The sequence below is a fragment of the Terrapene carolina genome, unplaced genomic scaffold (assembly GCF_002925995.2).
Source record: "Terrapene carolina triunguis isolate 2854851 unplaced genomic scaffold, T_m_triunguis-2.0 Scaffold838, whole genome shotgun sequence".
In the NCBI taxonomy this organism is placed as follows: Eukaryota; Metazoa; Chordata; order Testudines; family Emydidae; genus Terrapene; species Terrapene triunguis.
Genome location: NW_020665189.1, coordinates 5,925,682 through 5,949,037, shown reverse-complemented (window position 1 = coordinate 5,949,037; position 23,356 = coordinate 5,925,682). Strand labels below are relative to the sequence as shown.

Genomic DNA, 23,356 nt, shown 5'->3' with positions numbered 1-23,356 from the left:
CCCCTGGATGGGGATTTGAATCCCAAAAAGCCGGACATGTCCGGGAAAATACGGACGTATGGTAACCCTAATCTAGTCAAACCCCTGCACTGAGGCAGGACTGAGTAATAACAACTAGACCATCCTTGACAGGTGTTTGTCTAACCTCTTAAAAAACTCCAATGACTGCTATTCCATAACCTCTCCAGGTAATTTGTCCAGTGCTTAACTACCTTTACAGTTAGGAAGTTTTTCCTAATGTCTAACCTAACTCTCCCTTGCTACAATTTAAGCCCATTGCTTCTTTTTCATGCATGTCCTGAGTGGGACGGGGGTGGGTCCAGGCAGTGGGATTGGGGGGAGGGAGGTCGAGGGAGTCGGTGGGTGTGTGGGGATGGACCGGGGGAAGCAGGGTGGAGGAACTGAGGGGGACAGGACTGGGACTGGGGGGGGCTGAGGGGGATGGGACAGGACTGGGATGGGGGGAGTAGGGTAGGGGCTGAGGGGAGCATGAATGGGACAGGGTAGAGAGAGCTGTGTAGAGTGGGGCGGGGCGGGGGAGACAATGGGGCTGGGCTGGGGAGGGTTGGGGGGTTGGGGAGAGGGACAGGGTCTGGAGGGGATGAGACAGAGGGGAGCAGTACTGGAATGGTGGGAAGTTGAGGGGGTGGGACAGCAGGGGGAGCGATGGGGGTGGGATGACGGGGGAGGCTGAAGAAGAGATTTGGGGTAGGGCAAGGCTGAGGGCAGTGGGTTGGGGGGAGCAGGGGGACTGTGGGGGAGGCTGTTGGAACGGGGGCAGGGACTGAGGGCAGTGGGTTCGGGGTGGGAGGTACAGGGGGAACTGCAGGGGAGGCTGAGGGAACAGGGTCAGGGTGGGGCCTGAGGGCAGTGGGTCTGAGGGGAGCCCCCCCAGAGGGACCTGCCAGGGGGCCAGGTGAGCCCAGCAGTGCTTACCTGGAGCGGCTCTCAGGAAGCATGCAGCAGGCAGGTCCCTCCCAGTCCCTCTGGCCCCTTCCTAGGGTCGGGTCGAGGGGAGGGGGGCAGGGCTCTCTGCCCGGCGACAGCTGCCTGCTGCCAGAGTCTACAAGCCCCGCCCCGCTGCAGCACGCAGGGGAGTGAGACCTCCCTGCCTCTCTGTGTGCCGGGGCAGGGGCAGGGCTGTGCTCTGCAGGCTCCTGCCGGCCGGGCAGGGGGCCCCGTGGGCTGGCGCCGCCGCGCCGGGAGCTCTCAGCTGCGCGCTGCCCCAGGGCCCAGGGAGGAAAGGTGAGTGGCGCCGGCGGCGCCGGCTTGCCGCGGTTCCCCCAGCGCGGCTGCCCTGTCCTCCTTTTGGGTCTTTAAATAGCCGTCCGGGGGGAAATCCCGGACATTTTTAGCTTTTTACAAATTCCCCCCGGACGGCTATTTAAAGACCCAAAAGCCGGACATGTCCGGGGAAACCCGGACGGATGGTAACCCTATAGGTGGGTGACCCTTCATTTTCTTGTGTGCTGCCACCCAGGCGCACACCTTAGAGAGAACCATCCGCGGACCACCTGAATGGAGCTCGCGGACCACTGGTGGTCCATGGACCACAGTTTGAGAACCTCTGGTCTAGATAATACTTAGTCCTGCCATGAATGCAGGGAACTGGACTAGATGACCTCTCAAGGTCCCTTCTAGTCCTATGGTTCTATGGGGAGGAGAGCTACCACAGCTCCTCCAGGCATTAAACACAATGGGAGCTGATTGCAGGAATCATTCAGGCTGTAAACAACTCCAAAGAAGTACAGCCAGCTGGGGGAGCTTGCAGAGACTAGTTCATACTGGAGTTCAGAGACCAGCAAACAAAGAATTTTTTCTTTAAACAGCCTGAGTTTAAACTGATCCAGGGACTTCTTTCTGATCCAGCAAATGGACAGGCCTGTCTGGCCAAGGGTTAACCCAACCCTTGAGGAAAAGGCTGAGGACTGGGTAACCTCTGGTAAGATTTGAGTATGCGTATAGGAACCTCGGTTGTTTTTATGGGTGTTCTCTGTAATGCTTTCACCCAAATATGACTATTCTTAGGCTTTGTGAAGGCTGGCAGGTAACTGGTATACACCGTTGTAGCCCCTGGAGAAAGGTTACCCACAGATGCTGGATCCCGGTCAGACCTAATGGGGAAAATCACAGTGACATGCAGAGGGACTGCCACTCTAAACCCCCAGGCTGGAGGCAGAGACCCGCAGGTCTCTGGCCCAGAAGTGACGATTAGGAAGCCTGAAACTTTAAGTGGGTGACTTCAAGAAAAACTGGGGTGGGGCTGGGGGTGTCAAAGGTGCAGTTAACCCTGAAAGTGTGATACTATTTATCCATCTCTACTTAATGTTCATAGACATGTCTTATCATTCAGCATCATGACCATGGCCCTTGTGTTTATTATCCTTGATTATTTATATTACACTAGTAACTATAGGCCTCTGTGAAGATCCGGGCCCCATTGTGCTACCTAGGTGTCCATAAGATGGGTGCACAATTGGTTGGACAACGGTACTCAGGGAGTAGTTATCAGTGGTTCACATTCAAGCTGGAAGGGCATATCACATAGGATCCTGCAGGGATCTGTCCTGGGTGCAGTTCTATTCAATATGTTCGTCAGTGATTTGGCTAATGGCATGGAGAGCACATTTATAAAATTTGTGGATGACACCAAGCTGGGAGGGGTCACTAGCGCTTTGGAAGACAGGAGTAGAATTCAAAATGATCTTGACAAACTGGAGAAATGGTCTGAAATAATAGGATGTAATTAAATAAGGACAAATACAAAGTACTGCGCTTAGGAAAGAATGATCAATTGCACAAATAGGTCATTGCCCATTTTGTAAGTTCCCGCTAAGGTGCACACCTGGGCGGCCGCGCAGGAGGCCACCAACGGCCATGCACTTACCTTCCGCCAGCTCCGGGGCTGCGGCGCAGTGGGGAGAGAGGAGGACTCCCCCAGCCCCAGAGCTGCTGCAGCGGGGAGAGAGGAGGACTCCCCCAGTGCCGGAGCTGCTGTGGGGAGAGAGGTCTGAGGGGAGTCCTCTCTCCCCAATGCAGCTCCGGGGCAGCCTGAACCCCAAACCCCCCAGCCCCACCCCAGAGCCTGCACCCCCAGCCGGAGCCCTCACTCCCCCACACGTTAACCCTCTGCCCTAGCCCTGAAACCCCTCCCACACTCCGAACCCCTCGGCCCCATCCCTGCCACACATCCCCTCCATATTGGTGCACATAACAAAATTCATTCTGCACATGGATGGGAAAAATTAGAGGAAACATTGGCAATGACTGCCTAGGAAGGAGTACTGCAGAAAGATCTGGGGGTTCTAGTGGATCACAAACTAAATAGGAGTCAACAATGTAATAGTGTTGTACCAAAAAAAAAAAAAAAAGTGAGCATCATTCTGGGATGTATTAGCAGGAATGTTGCAAATAAGACACGAGAAGTAATTCTTCCCTCTACTCAGCACTGATAAGTCCTCAGCTGGAGTACTGTGTCCAGTTCTGGGCACCATACTGTGGAAAGATGTGGACAAATTGGGGAAAGTCCACAGGACAACAACAAAAAGTGATTAAAGGTTCCAATCAAGAGCTTTAACCACAACTCCATGTTCCTAGCAGAGGGCTGATTCTCATTTGTTCACTACTCACTGGGTTTGCTTTCTAGCTGCTCCTGCTGGAGACAGATCAGTGTTCTATGGGAAGTCAATTAAAAACCATTTGACTCTTAAAAAAAATAAAATAAAAAAGCAGCAAGCCGAAAGCCAAACAATGCGGGGAAGCAGCGTGTGTGGGACGGGATGGCCACGTTACGGTATTTGTTGAATCCTGTTTACCAGTTCCATTGAGTCAAGCAGCTAGCAATGAATGAGGGGCATGTGCTTGCCTCCAGCGCCGTCCTCAAGGCTGAGCCTAGGAGAGCTGCCTCCTGCGTTTGTCCGCCCCCACGCAAACATTCCTCAACATCGTCAGCTGTCCAAGCAAAACAGGTTTGTTATGTGAAGCCGTTCCCTCAGAATAGGTCCCTGGCCACTGCCAGGAGATCCCCTGCCCTGCTGGTGCTTCCAGTTTCCTAAGCACACCTCTGTTTGGAAAGTGGTGTGTTTGCTCTGGGTTCCCATGGCAGCGGTGCTCTCGGCCTCTCTGCTGTGTGGCTGCTTGGGTCTGTCTGGTTTGGCCTGGGGAAGGATCTGCTGCTTGCCAGGCTTGAGTGAAATAGGCTGAGAAAAACCTTCTATTCAGGCTGGGACCAGAAACCCACTGCAGGCTCCCAGCCCAGCTAGCTGATGGCTATTGTCTAATCCAAGCGTTGTCCACGAACAGAGCTATCGTGCTGGGTTCTGACACTCTTCACTCTGAAAACGGTGCATTTCTAGCTAATAAAATTACAGGATTGTCACCTGTCTGTGTGCCACTCTGAAGTCTGGACTGTCTGTTGACTCAGGGTGAAGCCATGGAACAGCTACAAGCATGGCTGAGAGCACTCTTTGTTCAGAATATCCCCAGAGTCAATCACTGGGATTTCACGGTCTGGTACGGTCCAGTTTTTAAGTTCTCAGCCATTTTGACTTTATGAATTACACCTTTGCAGTGTACAGTTGCAGCAATGCATGTATCTAGGCTGTGCCAAGAGTCCTAGACCCTTGTGATATTAGAGGTTCTCAACCATCACCCGCCTTTCTCTACAACTACTTTCCATGCAACAGTTTTATTGGTTATATGAGGGAGACTATATACATGGTGGATTACTTGGCCCAGCTGCTACACCACTGCAACAATACATGCTTCCAGCTACTAGTTATTTTGTACGAAACTTTCTCTTTGTACTGCACTTTTACATTTCAAAGGAGTCTGCTGGCATCAGGGATGGCTGCCATTTTGTTCTCAGAGCTGCTGCAGCATGTTACAGAGGAAACATACACTGTGCTCTCTTGGAGACTTGCCTTTGTTTTTTTCTCTCATTTTATTCTGCCTGGCTCAGCGTTAACACCCACCTTTAGGGCTTGGGTTTGGGCAGAGAGATGGTGAGGGGGTAGATTTTTCTAATTCCAATTCCTTTCCCCTTTGTTTCTTGAGCATCCTGTTCTTCCTGGCCAAAGCTGAGGCAGGAAGGAAAAGCACCTGATGAAGCAGGCCTATCTGAACTCATCCATTTCACTCCCTGGGGAGTTGTGTAAACACCTTCACCAGCTTCCATCTGAGAGCAGTCTCCTCTGCCTGCACTAAGGAATGTGCCCGGACCTAGCTGTGCTGTGGTCCCTCACATAGGGATTAGGCAAGGCGGGGGGAAGGGGGAGAAGGCGGGGACAAATCCAGTCATCCAGGTTATTAGCTTCCTGTTCCACATCGCGGAGACAAAGGATTCACTGTCACCTTCCCCAGGCTCACCTTATAGCTGCTGCTGGGGTGGGGGCACACACCGCTCCTACTGTTCAGGCTGGCTGGTCTGCAAGGTTGCCGGGCCTCTTTGCTTCCCAGTGCTTGGCCTGCCTGGGGAGTACTGCGAATGGTCTGCCCGTGAGAAGCCAAGTGTAGGCGCATGGGTGGCTCATGCAAAGTCCCATCCTGCTCTCTAACCCCAAAGTTCAATCCAGGCCTTTCAGGTACTGTCCAGAGGTGCCTTTGCCAGCCAGCACCCTCTCACCGCAGTGCGCATTATCACAGTGACCCTGCCTCAGTTTCCCCCAGCCCACTAACAATCATTTGTCTCTGTGGCGGAGGAGATTCCTCTTATCACTGCAGCCGGGTTGTTTATAGTGTCTCCCCTTCCGGGGCAATAATGAGTCTGATACACTAGAAGCCCAATAATCTCAGGCCCCTGCAGAGTCCTGACCCCTTTACTCCTCTGGATTTTACTATCCCCTTTGCTGGGGGGTGAGGAGGATGGTGAGGGGGCTGGCAAGGGAGCCCCCCCGCCCAAGTTCCAGCCCCAGGACCCTGCATTAAGCAGCTGGAACCAGCTCCTCACAATCCATTGCTGCCCCCCACCTCCCCTCTCGTGTAGGCCCTTTGCAGACTCACATTCTCTGATTCTCCCTTGGGGGGGGGGGGGGGGAGTCTGACTTCCTGCCAGGCTGTTGCCCAGGGTGGCTCCTCTCTGTAGCCTCCCCTCTCCTCTGAGCTGCAGCCTCTTATCCCTGAGCTGTTGCTGGCCCAACAATTAGCGCAGCTGAGGAGATGGCTAACCTGCCTGTTAACCCCTTAGTCCCTGTGGTAGGATGGGTCTGTATACCCCTGACAGATGCTTGAGCTAAACATTCCAGTTACTGGGCATGTAATTCACAGCCATTAGCTTTAGGGCCACACAACCCCGAGAAAGTGATCTACGATTTCTCCTGTCGCTTGAGGACCTTTGCTCCTGTGGACGTCACTCTGGTAGCAGCCAGTTCTGTGCCCCAGTCCGCACCTCTAGCACATGTGCAATGGTAGAGTCCCAGGGCTCTGCAGGCCACGCTTGTTTCTTGTCAAGATGGACCTGGACCAGTCCCCCAGTCTGCAAACCCCCAGACTCTGGGAAATCTTGGATGGGAATTCTTGCTGTGACATTCCATGCTTCTTCCTTCACTGCTACTGGGTCAGGGTGTCCCAGTCACTCGACTGCCCCACACAGCTGCTGGGTCTAATCCAAAAATAAACTATTCACCAGATCATCAATGTAAAGACAGAAGCACCCCCCTAAATGCAGGAGCTGAGCAGTGCATCAAACCCTACAACTAGCCACGTGGCTGCCCGGTGAGTTATAGGGCTGGAGGCCAGGTGCCCAAGTGCTTGAAAAGTGTGGTCATCTCACAACTACCAAAGATGCAGTCTGGTGTACCAAACACTCACAACCTTTCTAGGCTAGAGACATAGACAGAGATGCAGATGGACCTGGAAAGGCCATGCGCTCTTCCTTGGTCAAAGCACTGTCTAGCTAGAGGGAACAATCCTGCACTGGAGATGAGATCTAAGAGATCCCTACCACTCTTGTGTTCTCAGCTCCGATCCCTGAATGTCACCATGTTGTCCTTGACCTTGAACACTCCCACAGGCATGTGGTGCTCAGACACTAGGCTGGATTTAACCCCTCTGTCAAGCCATATGTGCTTTGCCCTTAGTGCACACCCTGCAGGTTATTGCCGGCAAGGCTACAGTCAGGACCCTCCTAGTTCATAAGTAGCAGCTCTACCACGCGAGCCAAAGAGGGGGAGTTCATCTCACCAAGACAGCAGCAGCCGAGCTAAGCTTGTCCCAGCCAGTCTCTTGCATGGTTTACGGCCAGCAAATCTTAGAGGTTGGACCACCTGGCCCTGAGGCTAAGCCTCAGTAGTGATGCCTCTTGCTTATGGTGTGTACAGGGCTTAGTCCTTCTGCCAGCTCCGGGCTTGGGGTTACAGCAAAGATCCACTTTCAAAGCAGAGACGTGCTGGTGTTCGGTTACTGGAACTATTTCCCTTAAGGAACACCTGCTGCTGACTCAGCTACTGTGACACAACATGGTTCCCGGATGCACAGCCTGCTGGTCGTTGCTAACAGTTTTCAGAAGCTCCCTGGCGAGTCCTCTGGGGAACTTGAAGCATGTACTGTAATGATGCGTGGGTGGGAGCTAGACTAGTTCAGGAAAATTTGCTTAGTGAACAAACTTTCTGGAAGGTGGTTCTCCTGGGATCCTCCTGTTTTTCACCCTTCCCCTTCCTCCTACATGTCAGACAGGCCTGGCTTTTTTAGTCAAGGAGTGGAGGAGGAGGATCTTGCTGGGTTGGTCAAAGGGGGTGGCTGTCAGGGCTGGGTCGTGGACAGCCAGACATAGTGGTTGAAACTGGAGTCCACAGTCAGGAGTCAGCTGGGTCAGGATACTGGGGTCAGAAGCCGAAGAGAGACTGGAGATCAGAACTACAAGTCGGTAACCAGAGTCAAACTGAGTTGGGATACCAGGGGGTCAGAAGCAGGAGACAAACTAGAGATCAGACCCATAAGTCAGAGATTCGGAGTCAAGACAGGTCAGGATGCCAGGAAGTCAAGCTGGGGGAGCAGGAGGCACAAGGTACACAGTCCAGAGCAGGGTGGATCCCAGTTGTTCCAATAGTTTTCCATTCCTGTTGCTGGCTTAAGTAGGGCCAGCGGTCAATCGCTGCTCTGGGACTCTGCCAAGGGGGCATCGGGGCAGAGTCTCTAACTGGGGCTGGGCTTCATGGGTCCTGGGTCAGCAGTAGTCAGCAGTTGTCAGCAGGCTGCCAAGTGGAGGGTTGCAGTGTGGCCGCTCCTGTGGACCCGCGTTTGAGGCCTCTGGGTCATGACGGTGGCCAGGGAATAACCCCGGGAGCTCCCACCCAGGGAGGCAGAGGGCCTCTGCAGCAGCTTTGGAGAGCAAGAGCTAGGATCTGGTCCCCCTTGGCAGTGCAGTGAGCTAAGGCACCTGCCACTGGAAGACTATACTATGAGCTGGGCTGTGATTCCCCTGGCACATACACAGACATACTTGCATGAGCTCTCAGTGTGCCAGCCAGTGTAGCTGCTAGAGTTACCACCTTTGAAATGCACCCACCCGCAAGTCAGGCCCTCCACAACCCCACCCACAAGGCAACTCCTTGACGCCTGCCCTTTTAACAGCCACTTATCATATCTAGAGAGATCACAGATATAGACGAGACTGCTAACATCGCACGTCTCCTCACTCTCGTGTGACTCAAACCCTCTCACACACACCCACGCCGTGCACTTGCGTGTTGGTGGGCAGCCAGCTGCTGTATTTTCAACAGTTTTGATCTGTTATCGCTTAAACTGTGGAAGTGGGAACACTGCAGCACCTTTAGCTGGACATAGACACTTTGAACATTCAATACCCCAGTGCATTGTGATAATAATGCAAATCTCTAGACCCACATAAAGGAAAACCTGGCAGATTAAATTATTTTTCTGGTAATTGGCAAATCCATAAAAAACCCAGCCAGGCTGGTCAAATACCGGCCACGTGGTAATCCTACTAGCTGCGGTAGCAGGGGTGGCAGGAACGGAAGCATAGCTGAGCCATGCCAAGTACAAATATGGTAAAACCGGTGGGTACCTAGTTGGCATGGCTCAGCCGTGCCTCCGCTGCCGCTACCCATGCTACCAAGGCCACACTGCTATTTACACCCATGCTAGCTCGATGAGAACTAGCACGAATATGTCTATGTACACGAGAAGGGAAACCACACCCCTAGCTTGTAGTGTAGACATAGCCTAATACTAGCTTTAACTCCCCCTGTCCCCCCGCACTACTCCCTTGGCCAGCAACGTATTGTTCCCCAGACTGTCCAGCCGGGTTGCCACTATTTCTCCTCGGGAGCATAGGCCACCATCTAATAAATTTCACTGCTAGGAATATTTTCCTGATCTTCTTTCACCTCCTCCCAGGACTTTTTAGTTATATACTCTTGCGACATGCTAAGCACAGTCTCCATACAGCTCTTCTGTGGTATCTTTGTTTCAAAAGCAGACCTGAGCTGCCCACTGCAAGCTGATGCGTATCTGATGACAAAGAGCACTGCTCTCAGTCCTCTGCCATTTGCGCTAAGCCTCATACAGCCGTCCCACAGAGACCCTTTCACCAGCTGCGAGGGAATGGAAATAAAGTGCAGCATACACATCTGTATGAATTTGCTCTGAAATTAAAACTGACAAGCCGGAAGAGCTATGTCCTGAACTGCCATATCAGTGGAAGAATAACACAGTGAGACAAAATATGCCAACATATTAAATGGCCGGCTGCTGACCAGAGGCCGTAACTGAATCCAACAGTAAACCCTGCAAACTTAAAATGAGCGTACTAGTTAAACAGACAAAGAGAAACCAGCACCAAGATTTACCTAAGATTTACCTAAGGTCACAGGACTAGAACCCAGGTGTCCTGACTTAATCGAGGGTCCTGCCTACTAGGCCAGACTGCCTCCCAGCAACAGCTGTTGAAATGGTGGATAAGTCCGTGGGGGTAGTCCAAGAGTACAGGCCTTCTGGAGAGAAGTAAACAGCAGGGCTGGCCTTACCATGAGGCAAACTGAGGCGGCCGCCTCAGGTGCCAGACTGTGGAGGGGGCACCACTAGGACCCAGAATGTAGAAAATTGTGTCTGCTGTATTCTCTCTGCTCTAGATGCACAGAGATGGTGGAGTGCTGTGCTGGAGGAAGGAGGGCACAAGAGACATAACAGGCAGGCAGGAGAAAAGGTGAGAGGGAATAACAGAAAGCAGCAGGAGCTGCAGGGAGAGAGAGGAGGAGGAGCCTCTTATGTATCTCTCTAGCACCCCAAGGAGCCTGGACTGATTAACACCAGCTTCTAAGGGAGCTTCCTGTTTCCTGCTGCTTCCCTGAACCCACTTGAGAAGAACAGGCAGTCAACTGAAATAGTAGGAGCCCCTTAAGACGCTGATATCTTCCCTCACTCACGCCCTGCTACTAGCCTGCTTATTTGTCCCCTTCAATTGAGTGTTGAGAGCCACTATAGCTGGCACAGAACAGCAGTCATGAGTGAAAGAAGAAAACGTCCCTCTGGGGCAGCATTCAGAAAAAGAAAGAAAGCAAAGGAAGCTTTTCTATCTAAGCAGGAAGGAGCTCTTCTGAGATACATAGACACAAATGTTCACGGTGAGCCTTCCGGCCCCAGTGAGGATGAGAGTGGTGAGGAGATGCCTGATCTTCCAGTTAGTCAGAGTGCAGGTGACCTGGCAGCTACTGCAGCATCCATATCTCCATCTCAAATGGATGTAACCATGCACATTCCTGAAGAAAAGTGTAGATCAGAGAAGAGTGTGGTGGAGGCACAAGAAACAGCTGCTGCTGAGTTTAGTTCCTTAAGTTTAGATGATCCAGGACTGTGGACCCACTTGAGCAGTAGCCTGAGGGACTTCCTTGTACTGCATGGGCCACAACAAATGAAAAACTTCATGTTCCCCAAAGGCAATGAAAATAGAAGTTTCCATCCAACACATTACTGGCGTGAAATCCCCAATGGTGACAAAGTGGAGAGGCCATGGCTTATGTACTCAAAAACCCGGAATTCTGCATACTGTTTTTGTTGCAAACTCTTCCAGTCTAATGTTCCAGCCACATTGGGTTCTACAGGACTGGAAAAATCTGGCTAGAAATCTGGCATGCCATGAGAAGGCAGCAAATCACCAGAGAGCATTCCATAGGTGGAAAGAGCTTGAGCTGAGACTAAGGTTAAAGGCCACCATAGAAGATCAGCATCAAGAGAAGATTGCATCAGAGTCTCTTTACTGGCAAAATGTTCTGAAAAGGCTCATTGCCATTGTGAGAATGCTTGCTACCCAAAACCTAGCATTGCGTGGCACTTCAGGTCAGCTGTATGTGCCAAACAATGGAAACTTCCTTAAAATTGTGGAGCTGATGGCTGAGTTTGATGCTGTACTCCAGGACCATCTAAGAAGAGTCACCACCCAAGAAATGTACACACACCACTAAATTGGAAAAACAATTCAAAATGAGATCATATAGTTATTGGCAACAAAAGTCAAACACAAGATTGTGGCAGATCTGAAGTCAGCAAGATATTATCTCTGTTATTCTGGACTGCACACCTGACATCAGCCATATGGAACAAATGATTTTAATGGTGCGTTTTGTAACAACAACAGAACCTAGTGAAAATGTCCCTGCAATGGTGACTGTCGGAGAGCATTTTCTAGAATTTATTGACATTGATGATACTACAGGAGCTGGTATGACAAATGTGCTTCTTAAAAAGCTGGAAGATACGGGAATTGCGATAGCTGACAGGAGAGGTCAGGGCTACGATAATGGTGCCAACATGAAAGGAAAGAACAGAGGAGTGCAGACACGGATCTGAGAGTTAAACCCTCGAGCTTTTTTTGTCCCATGCAGTTCTCATTCATTGAACTTGGTGGTCAGTGATGCAGCATCAGCTTCTAGTGAGACTGCTGAATTTTTTAATGTAATTCAAAACATCTAAGTATTTTTCTCTGCATCAACTCATCGATGGCAAATTTTGAAGCAACATCTGGGAACATCCTCTCTGACACTGAAACCACTGAGTGCCACATGATGGGAAAGTCGAGTAGAGGTGATAGAGCCTATCAAACACCAAATTGGGAAGATAGATGATGCCATAGTTGCCATTATGGAGGATAATGCTATGACAGGAACTGTTCATGGGAGAACAGTGGCAGAGGGAAATGGAATCACCAGAAACATACATAACTTCAAATTTCTGTGTGTCTTAGTGTTGTGGCATGACATACTGTTTGAAATAAATGTTGTAAGCAAGAGACTCCAAGGTGTTGACCTTGATATATCTGGAGCAATGGAACAACTGGACAAAGTGAAGTCATATCTACAGTCTTACCAGTCAGATGAGGGATTTCAAAACATTCTGAAGAGTGCACAGAAGTTGGGAGAGGAACTTCACACTGAAGCTATTTTCCTACCCATTCAAGAATACAAGAGTCACTGAAGAAGACGACATTTTGATTACGAGACACGGGATAATCCCATAAGAGACCTCAAACAACAATTCAAAGTTGAATTCTTTAACCAGGTGCTAGATTGTGCAATACAGTCAATTGAAGAACGTTTCATGCAGCTCAAGGAACACAGCAGTATATTTGGGATGTTGTATGATATTCCCAAACTCCTCACTATAGCTGAAGAAGACCTACATCAGCAATGCAGGGCACTAGAGACCGTGTTGACACATGATGACATGCGCGATACTGATGCGAGTGATTTAGATGATGAACTGAAAGCCCTTTCAAGATACATTTCAGCAGGATCAACTCCAAAGGCTGTTCTGGAATATATGTGCACAAATAAGATGACCACCCTCTTTCCAAATGCTTTTGTTGCTCTTTGCATACTTTAACACTTCCTGTAATAGTTGCCATTGGAGAACGCAGCTTCTCCAAGCTGAAGTTAATAAAAACACATCTACGCTCCACAATGACACAGGAGAGGCTGGTCGGCCTTGCAACCATCTCAATAGAACATGAGCTGGCTCAGACTGTGGACCTTCAGGAAGCAGTTCAAATCTTTGCAACCAAGAAGGCAGGGAAAGCACCACTTTGATTATTCAAACAGATAAAAATGCCAGTGTTTACTATGCAGACAAGAAAAGTTACATTTGTTGTTCAGGCATTTGAAAGTTAAGTGTTACTTAAAATTTTTGAACAAGGCATTTTAAGTTGCTAGTTCTCCTTTATTGGGGTAGGTAGCAGAGCAGTATAATGAGAGGAGTAGAACAGGAAGAAGGCAGAATTGAGACCTTTCAGAGTTTTGGCCCAAGCGAAGGGCCATGGTGCCAAAATGTTGTGGGCCAGCCCTGGTAAACAGGCAGGTGGATTTGAGTTTAAATACTCAATACTTAAATACTGATCCAAAAGGTAGCTGGAGAGCTGGGTGACATAGCAGGTCTGTCAAGCCATAGGAGAGGTTTCTGTGGAATAATCAGCATTGTTGCTGAGAGGCCAACTGTCCATAACTGCTAGAAAGCTTAATAACATACTAAGGAACCCCTCCAATTCTGTTAAAATCATTTATCTAATTACTGGGCAAAATCCCTTCTTCCCCTGAAGCCAGGGGTGTTACATCCGGGATGAATTTGGTCCAGTCATCATTTGGATATAATTTCAAAGACATATGCTCTTGCTCCTGAGAATTACATGATAAATGAACAGCTAGCAACTGAAGAGTCAATAGCATTATTCTGTGTGACATGCATAGGTTTATTCTCTACTTTCTGATCTGCATGCTGTAAATCCTACTATTATCACAGCACAATGCCTCTACCTCATGGACAACTTTTCATATGGTTTAGTTATAAAATAAAAACCTCTCATCCCAAAAATGCAGGAAGAGGTTTTGGGTTCTTTTTTTAGCAGCTATCTGTTATAGAAACAGCAGTAAGTAACTTTGCAGTCCCTTCCACTGCCTCCAGTTAAATACAGAAACAAACACAGCTACTCCGCACTCTGTCAATAGAATGCACGCCCCGCTTGTCTACAACAAAGGGAAAAGCAGCAGGCCATACTTCAAAACATTAATCGGTGGCTCTGGATTAACACTTGCTCTGCCCCGCATCCAAACATCATGTGTTAACAAACAGTTAAAAGCCGGAATATTAAATAATCTCTGTCTGCTGCCAGAACTTCAGTTGGATAAGGATGGTAATTCATGTTCTTATTTCAGTGTCTTGTCCACAGCACTACATTATTTGTATTTACAGCTACAAGAAATGAACAATCAATCAATCAAGAGGAAGAAGCAAAATACTTTACAGGACAATAATATCTTGCACATTTCAAAATGCAGTAGTTCTAGCAACTCTATTTCTATACCAAAGTGGTGTATTAAATACTAAAAACCACCTCAATGTCTCTATGTTATCACAAGATAGGTGTTCTTTTATGCCAGTGTGATCCCTCTGAAGTAAACTTTAGAAGTGCTAATGTGGCCAGATTTTCTAAAGAGCTGATCTCCCAATATAAGCACTAAAACAGATTCTGAGATTTTCAATTGGACCTGCTGGGGGCTGGGAACATTTGAAAAACCAGATACTTCTTGTAGGTCCCTAAATGGGAGCCAAACTCTTTCTAAAATCTGCTCCTCCCCTCTGCAGTGTGATTTAATTGCCTTACCTATAAAATGAACGCAGCCAAATACCCACAAGAGCAGATGGACATTCAGGGCCAGCATCATCTCGGTAACTTGTGCCTGCACAGCCTGCTCTATCCATACTCTGAGCGAAAGAGGGGCGAGGAGAAATTTGCTGGCCTGGATTGATTCTTTCGGAACTTCCTGTTAAATAATAGAAGGAAACAGACTGAATCCACAGGAGAGCCCACGCCATGGAACTCTGTTTTCGCCCATTATGGTTTAAAAGGATATGAGACATAGTTTACTGAATGCAAAGGAAACCTTGGCAACATTTTTGTCAGGGAACTCTCTTCTCAGACTGGAGGTGAACAGCAATAAAATGTACACAGCGGGCCCAGTTTGCTGTGCACTTACATAGCTTCTTTATGGTATTTACAGTATTTGTGTAGCAACACCAGTACTTTGGTGGTGTGACCTAGTGGGCTAAGCACAGGGCTAACAGCCTGGAGGTCCTGTGTTCTAATCCTGCCTCTGATGCTAGCCTTGAGTAATTTACTTCTGCTGCCTATCTCAGAGGGCGACTGTGTATGGGAAAAGTGTCCATAATGGGTGTGAGCACCCCCTGCTGGGGTAAAGGCTATTGTAGGAGAGGTTTTGAGGCGGAAGTCTCCACAACGGTCCCCCACCTGAGGATTATAAACTGTAATCAAGTCACTCCTTCACCTTCTCTTTGTCAAGCTAAATAGATTGAGCTCCTTGAGTCTGTCACTATAAGGCATGTTGTCTAATCCATAATCATTCTCATGGCTCTTCTCTGAACCCTCTACAATTTATCAACATCCTACTTGAACTGTGGGCACCAGAACTGGACACGGGCTTCCAGCAGTGCCAAATACTGAGGTAAAATAACCTCTCTGCTCCCACTCGAGATTCCCTTGCTTATCCATCTCAGGATCACATTAGCCCTTTTGGCCACAGCGTAGCACTAGGAGCTCATGTTCACCTGATTATCCACCAGGATGCCTAAATGCTTTTCAGAGTCCCTGCTTCCCAGGATAGAGTCCCCCGGCCTGTGAGTATGGCCTGCATTCTTTGGTCCTAGATGTATACGTTGACATTTAGCCATATTAAAACACAGTTTGCTTATGCCCAGTTTACCAAGCTCTGTATCCCTGAAGAGGGCCTGTGCCTCTACAGCACCCTGGCTGCCTGTGCCCCTACTCCCACCCCTTGTCAGGGTGGGCCCAGTGGAGTGTGCTAACTGGGATGGATTCCCTCTGAATGGAGCAGAGCCAGGGGGAGGGAAAGAGCTACACAATGAACGTCCTGAGGTTGGATAAGATGTGGGGGATGCTTTGCATTCTCCTAACCCCAGTCTAGCCACCCCTGTCCCCACACTGCATGGAGAGGATCCTTGGGAGCGTGGGGCTGAGCACCCCTTCTGCGTGGAAGGGACCACCCCACCATGCACAGATTTAGGTCCCTGTTTGGCAAAGCACTTATGTATGGGCTTAAGCCTCTTTGACTTCAATGGCACTTGAGCACCTGCTTTTCAAGGGAAGTGCTTTGCTGACTCAGGGCCCTGGCAGCAGCAGATCTGGCTCAGTACCGCACTAGCTCATGGGTGCTATGGGGATCCAGCTGGTTCATATCTGGGAAGCATTTGGAAGCTACAGCATAGGCGCTGAGTTTCTAATCTACTGGGGGGGCTCCCCCCCGGGTCCCCACAGGCCCTGCCCCCACTCCACCCCTTCCCCTCCAAGGCTCCACCCCCACCCTGCTTCTTCCCACCCCTGCTGCGCCCCGCCTCTTCCCGCCCCGCCCCCAAGCACACTGCACCCTTGCTCCTCTCCCGTCCCCACCCAGCGTCTCCTGACACCGTGAAACAGCTGATCCGCGGCAGGCGGTAGGTGCTGTGAGGGAGGGGGAGGTGCTGATCTGTGGGGCCCGCTCATGGGCAGGAGGCGCTGGGGGTAAAGGGGAGGTTCTGGTAGGGGGGCTGCCAGTGGGTGCTCAGCACCCATCATTTTTTCCCCATGGGTGCTTCAGCCCCAGAGCACCCATGGAGTCGGTCCCTATGAGCTACAGCATGAATATTAGCAGCGATTTAGTGCTCAGCAAGGCCAGCGTGAGCCCTGCAGCCTGCTGAGTCTAAACTCTGCAGCAAGGTCACCAGCTGTGCACAGCTAGGGCAGCTTCAGGCAAGTACCAAACTAGAGGGTTGGTGCAGAGTTAAATGTGAATGGAACACTGAACTCAGTGCAGACACTGGTGTCATTTGGGTATTAAATTCAATCTCTAACCCCTAGAGATTAGGCTGAGGCCTTCCTGGAAGGCAGATTATCCTGTCTGCTGTTTGTGGGGGGGGGTTTATACCTTCCTCTGAAACAGTTGGTACTAGTTTTACCAGCTTTGCCCGTTACTTTGGGTTATGCTCATTTATTAGGGCTACTCTTCTGGGGGAGAGTGTTCTGTACTTCTATCAATATACTGTTTGTGTCACTTATGTTCTCATACGGAGCTCTACTTCTCCCTGCTGCAAGTTCCCTCCCAATGGAGCTATCCTGCAGGACCTAGGTTCCCCAGGGCTAGGTTCTTCCAGCCCCAGATTCAGATGAACACACACACACACATTAACAGAGCGCATCTGAGAGGACCAGGTTAATCAGAACTCCCAAGCAGCGGCGGCTCCAGGCACCAGCGCTCCAAGCGCGTGCCTGGGGCGGCAAGCCGCGGGAGGCACCCTGCCAGTCGCTGTGAGGGCGGCAGTCAGGCAGCCTTCGGCGGCATGCCTGCGGGAGGTCCGCCAGTCCTGCAAATTTGGTGGCAATTCGGCGGCGGGTATGCTGAATCCGCAGGACCGGCGGATCTCCCGCAGGCATGCCGCTGAAGGCAGCCTGCCTGCCGTGCTTGGGGCGGCAAAAAAGCTAGAGCTCCCCCTGCTCCCAAGCTGACCCCTTATATGTCCCTGGACTCAGCAGATTGGGTCGAGCAGCACTTCCAAGCTGCCACCTTCATATGTCCCTGGTTCAGCAAGTCTCTATCCCCACTTTCACATCACAATTGTTCTAGTAGTAACCCACTTGATGAGCAAACCCCACAGGATTTTTGGGCGCTGCAGGGATCTTTTAGCTTAGGAATGAGGAACACTGCTGCAGAGTGAATGAGGAAACCAAAAAAACCACCACGAGGGGGAGAAAGAGAGAGAGAGAGAGAGAGAGAGAAAGAAGCAACCAGCTTAATCATGAACGTTATGTATTGCCAGATAATAACCATAGGGGAGCCAAACAAAAAAACCCAGTTATAATATTAAATCTAAATTTGATTATAAAAGTCAAGTTTACAAAACTATAACTGGTCACACAAGTCAGGGTTAGAAGGCTATACCGAGAGAGAGAGAGAGAGAGAAAGAGAGAGAGAGAGAACTGGGTTCTCACCACTCTGTGAAGCTTGAATCGATCTGGGGTCCCAGGTGGTGGTGGTAGCTGAGGGTCCGGAGTGCTGGAGACAGGCAGAGCCCCCATCTCGATCAGTCAGGAGAAGATGAAGTCCCAATGGAACTAATGCAGATTTTGGATCCAGGCATTAGAACACTTACTTGAGCATGGATAGGAGTTTTTGTAGAGGAACAATAATGGTTCAAGGGAGAACACTTGATTTGTTTATGTGTAAACAAGGGAGAATACCAAAGTTGTTTTGTTCAGGCTAGACAATGGGAGCTGATTATTCCTGGCTTTGGGCGGTGTTCCTTGGAGGGAGCTCACAGTGTATTAGGGAGCTTCACTATTTTGGATACCAATAAAGGATTTATTACTAGAATTGGTCTGATAACTACTGAGCTGGGTGTGTGCAGGCATGGGTTCATTAACATCTGGAGCAGAGATCCCCCATCATGCAGTGCTTTCCTGCTTTTCTGGTCCCAGAGTTCCGTGCGGTTCTTGCCTTGGAATCTCTGTTCTCCATTCTGTATGCTAATGGAGATGCCTCCTTGTCCCATCTTTGATGCAAACAAGGCTAGGGGAGTTTCCTTAATTCTGTCATCCTTATCCTATGGGTGTAGGTGTGTCTCCCACTGCCTTTTCATTGCTTTTTGTAAGTCTTTCTTCTGATGCAGTTTTGGTTCAAGCAGAGGCGGGGTGGGGTGGGGTGGGGCGTGGGGGAAGATCTTTTGTGAGTCAGACAGGCTGGGTACTGCGCACTGGTTCCCCAAGAACACAGAGCTGCTAGGTAACATAGGCGCCGACTCCGTGGGTGCTCCAGGGCTGGAGCACCCACAGGGAAAAATTAGTGGGTGCTCTGCACCCACTGGCAGCCAAGCTCCCCTCCCCTCCACTCCACCTCCTCCTCCCCCCATGAGCATGCCGCATCCCCACTCCTCCACCTACCTCCCAGCGCTCCCCGCCTAGCCACTGCCAAACAGCTGTTTGGCGGTGTAGCAATCTCCGGGAGGGAGGGGGAGGAGTGGGAACGTGGCGTGCTCAGGGGAGGAGGGGGGAAGAGGTGGGGCCGGGGCGGGGATTTGGGGAAGGAGTCGGAATAGGGGCAGGGAGGGGGCGTAGTTGGGGTGGGGACTATGGGGAAGGGGTTGGAATGGGGGTGCAGCAGAGGTGGGAGGGGGCAGGGCGGGCCCTCATGGAAGGGGTGGAGTCGGGGCAGGGCCAGGGGCAGAGGGGGGCTTGAGCACCCACTGGCGGGAGAAGAAGTCGGCGCCTATGCTAGGTAACACTAGACATTGTCAGAGACAGGACTCTGGGCTAGATGGACCAGGGCTCGGATGCAGGGCTCGGATGCAGGGACTTGGTGCCATCTGCTTCCAGGGAGCCTGCCTTAGCCCTGCAGCACGCCGTTGCCACCCCGGAGCCACTCAAGGTAAACAGCGCCGGGCCGGAGCCCGCACCCCGAAACCCTCCTGCACCCCCTCTTCCCTGAGCCCCCTGCTGCACCCCGCACCCCTCCTGCACCCCAACCCCCTGCCCTGAGCCCCTTCCTGCACACCGCACCCACTCCCACACCCCGCACTCCCTCCCACACCGCAACCCCCTGCCCCAGCCCTACATTCATGGCCCTGCATGCAATTTCCCCACCCAAATGTGGTCCTCCGGCCAAAAAGTTTGCCCACCCCTGGCCTAGGCTGAGGATCTCTGAGGACTGAGGCATGCCCAGATGCGAAGCTCCTGGACCTTGGGAGTTCAGGGTCTGGGCAGGAGATCGCCATGGAGATCACATGGACTCCAGGACTACAGCATGCAGGGGAGCTACTCCCTGCAGCTCTCACTGCTTTGCAGGCCATGCAGCCCAGCTCCCCTCGGGCTGACAGCTGAGCTCCGCTCCTGTGCCCCTCAGTAGCTCTGCTGTGAGGGAAGGTGTCACCTGAGCCGACTCCGTATGCTCTGCCAGAGCGGAAGCTTGCCCCAGCATAGCTTCGTGCTCATCTAAGCAGGTGCCTTCTCCTACAGGGCTCTGCCTACTGCTCCCTGGTGGCCCTTTGGCACTGTCCGCCCCCTACCACCAGCATCCCAGTCTCCGAGACCTTCCCGGCTCTCCTCCCTGCCGGGAGGTACCGTCAGTGTTTTGACAGAGCTCAGGACCGGCATGGAGGGGTGTTTTCCCCAGCCATGGGGTGGGGAACACTCCTGTGCCCCTTGGGGTCTCTGCCACAGTTATGCTGGCTGGTGGCAAGGCCCCTGCATTACAGAGCCCAAGGCTGATTTGTGGCAGCAGCTGGGGAGCGGGGATGGAGTTGAAGCCGGAAGCTCCCATCAAGGGTGGCAGCGTTCCAGCAGCATCTAGCCGGGCAGCTCTGCTGCCCTCTGCCTCCTCACAGTGAGTGAAATGGGCGTGGCTGGCTGCAGTGGTGGATTAGCCAATGGGCCCATGGGGCCCATGCCCAGGGGCCCCGGCCAATTGTGGGTCTCCTCAGAAAAATTGGCACCCCGCCCTCTGGAGACAAGTGCTGAGGCGGAGGAAATCACTGCGCCCTCACCCCACTTCCTGGCAGCAGCACCAGGCAGGTGGGCAGGTGAAGCCCCAGTTCCCTGACTCCATCCCCGGCAGAAGAGCTGGGTGGTGTGGGAAGCCCCAGCACCCAGACCCTGGCTGCGGCCCCAGGACTGGAGGAGCTCTGGCTGGCTCCCTGCTCTGACTTCAGGGCTGGGGAGCTCTCACACCCCTCTGCGGCCCCGGGGCCTTGGTGGGGGGACAGAGCTTCTCCAGTCTTGGGGGGGAGGCAGAATGGGGTGGGACTGTGGGTGGAACAGGGGTGGGCCGGGAAAAGGGCAGAATGGTGTGGGGCTTTGGGCAGGCCTGCAGGTGGAAGGGGTGGAATGGGGGTGGAACCACAGGCGGAAGGGCTGGGAAGGAGGCCCCCCACTTGCTCTGGCCCAGGGCCCCACGAAACCTTAATCCACCTCTGGGCCTGGCTTCCCAAAATTATACATAGTGGATGGGAGTCAGGGTCTTCCCCACCTCAACATACTCATCCTGGTATCTTTCAGGGCAAGGCTGAAGGCCAGTTGTTTCCTTAGGAGATGGCTTGTTTTGGGGAGGTGGGTTTCTTTCACTCCACAAGCTCCTGGGTTTCATATTAGGGAGGGGCTAGAACCAACCCCCGGGTTGCAAACTCTCTCTAAGGCTTGCAGTGGAGTTGGGACAGAGGCCGGAATCTGAATCCAGATTTGCCATGCACACCTGGACCACCACTGTGCCAAACCCCTCCATCCCACCACCCCAGACTTTGAGGGTTCTGCTCTCTGGCTCGGGATCCAAATGGTCCTTCTTGAAGTTTATAGATGTGATGGGCCAACCTGAATCCTGGTGAAAACAGGCGAAGTTCTGAGTGAAGTCAATGGTGTCACCCCTGCTGACTCCATGGTCCAGTTTGACCTATTGCCTTGTTTCCAGCTGAGTTTGCTAAAGTGCCTGGGAGTCTCCACGCCTGGGGCATCCCCAGATCCCAGTGTGTTGTTCTCTGCCATTGCTTTAAGAACTGCCCCATCTGTTGGCACGTGCAAGGCCCCTGGTCTCTGTGCCCTTGGCAAGGCTGCAGCAGGAGCGAGCCACACAGGGGCTGCATGGTTCTTTTGGTGTGGCTGGCGTGTGCTTTCCAGTTCATTACATTTCAATGGCCCACTTTAAAGCTATCCAAACAAACAAACAAGCACACACACACTAGCAGGGACGCAGCGAGAGGAGCAAGCTAGTTCCCCAGAACTGCCTTTGCAAATGATTAAGGCTGTAAATCATTCACGGAGGTCATGGAAGTCACACTTTCCGTGTGTGACGGGTTTGGTCACAGAAACTCCCTCAAGACTGTCACTAGATGTGCTGGGATCCCACTGAGAACAAACCCCCTGCCAGAGAAGACTTCCCTCCACTCCCATCTTGCTGAGCTAGACACACCAGTCGGCTACAGCACAGACCAAGAGGTTGGGCCACGCCCCCCTGCAGTTCACAGAAATTAAGATTCACTTAGCCCAGGGATTCTCAGTTAACGGGGACTTTCCCAGCACCCAGTATTCAGTCCTTCTGGGAGCCTAAACCCCAAATTAATCCATTTTACTTTGTATAGAGCTTATACAGGGTAAATTCATAAATTGTCTGCCCTCTATAACACTGATAGAGAGATATGCACAGCTGTTTGCTCCCCCAGGCATTACTTACTTACCCTGGCTTAATTAATAAGCAAAAGTGATTTTATTAAGTATAAAAAGTAGGATTTAAGTGGTTCCAAGTAATAACAGACAGAACAAAGTAAGTTACCAAGCAAAATAAAACAAATCACTCAAGTCTAAGCCTAATTCAGTAGGAAACTGAATACAGGCAAATCTCACCCTCAGAGATGTCCAGTAAGCTTCTTTCACAGACTAGAGTCCTTCCTAGTCTGGGACTAATCCTTTTCAGACCAACATTGTGGTTTATGGCCTGGGTCCAGCAATCACTCACACCCCCATAGTTTCTTTCAGGTATCTCTTGGGGTGGAGAGGCCATTTCTTGAGCCAGCTGAAGACAAAATGGAGGGGCTTCCAGGGCCTTTTATATTCTCTCTTTTGTGGGCGGAAACCCCTTTGTTCTGTGCAAAATCACAGCAACAAGATGGAGTTTGTAGCCACCTGGGCAAGTCACATGTCCATGACTGATTCAGCTTTTTGCAGGCCACCCCATTGTTTACATGTTAGTTTGAATGTTCCCAGGAAAGCTCAGATGTGGATTGGCGTCTCCCAAAGTCCATTGTCAGTTAAGTGTTTCTTGATTGGGCACTTACTGAGAATAGTCCTTTCTCAAGAAGCTGACCAAATGCTTCACTGATGCTACTTAGAATCAAACACATTGAGATACAAGTACATAGCCAATATTCATAATTTCAAATACAAAAATGATACACACATACAGACAGCATAATCATAACTAGCAAATTACAACCTTTCCGTAGACACCTTACTTGACCTCCTTTTTACAAGATTTGGTGCAACTATAGGACTTTTGTTGCAACAGTGATGTATACGGTCACAGTTCATGTCAATAACGTCACACTGTGACCTCTGTGAATTTTGAAGCACTGGTGCGGCTGACCTCAGGACCACCCCAGCAGCTGGGGAAGCCCCGGGGCCAGCCACACTGGCTGGTGCTCTGGAACCCCAGGCAGCTGGTCCCTGGCACTGCCCTGGAGCAGCGGTCTGGGACCAGTGGCGGCGGTGGTGGGGCCTCGGGCCGCCCCCCCCCGGCCTGGACCAATGGCGGCAGGGGGGCCCCAGGTTGCCACCCGCCCGGAGTGGCAGCGGGACCACGGGTCACCG

The 23,356-nt window shown here is 51.3% G+C and overlaps 1 protein-coding gene across 2 annotated transcripts in view; it reads right to left on the bottom strand.

Moving 5' to 3' along the window:
- ECSCR (endothelial cell surface expressed chemotaxis and apoptosis regulator) overlaps positions 1-14,705 on the bottom strand; it is a 41,775-nt gene extending 27,070 nt beyond the window's left edge. For both annotated transcript variants that reach the window (XM_026660866.1, XM_026660867.1), the window contains exon 1: positions 14,606-14,705. In XM_026660866.1, the coding sequence (XP_026516651.1) occupies positions 14,606-14,666 (61 nt within the window). In that variant the 5' untranslated portion in view covers positions 14,667-14,705. The remainder of the gene's footprint in view (positions 1-14,605) is intronic.
- Positions 14,706-23,356: the final 8,651 nt, after the last annotated feature.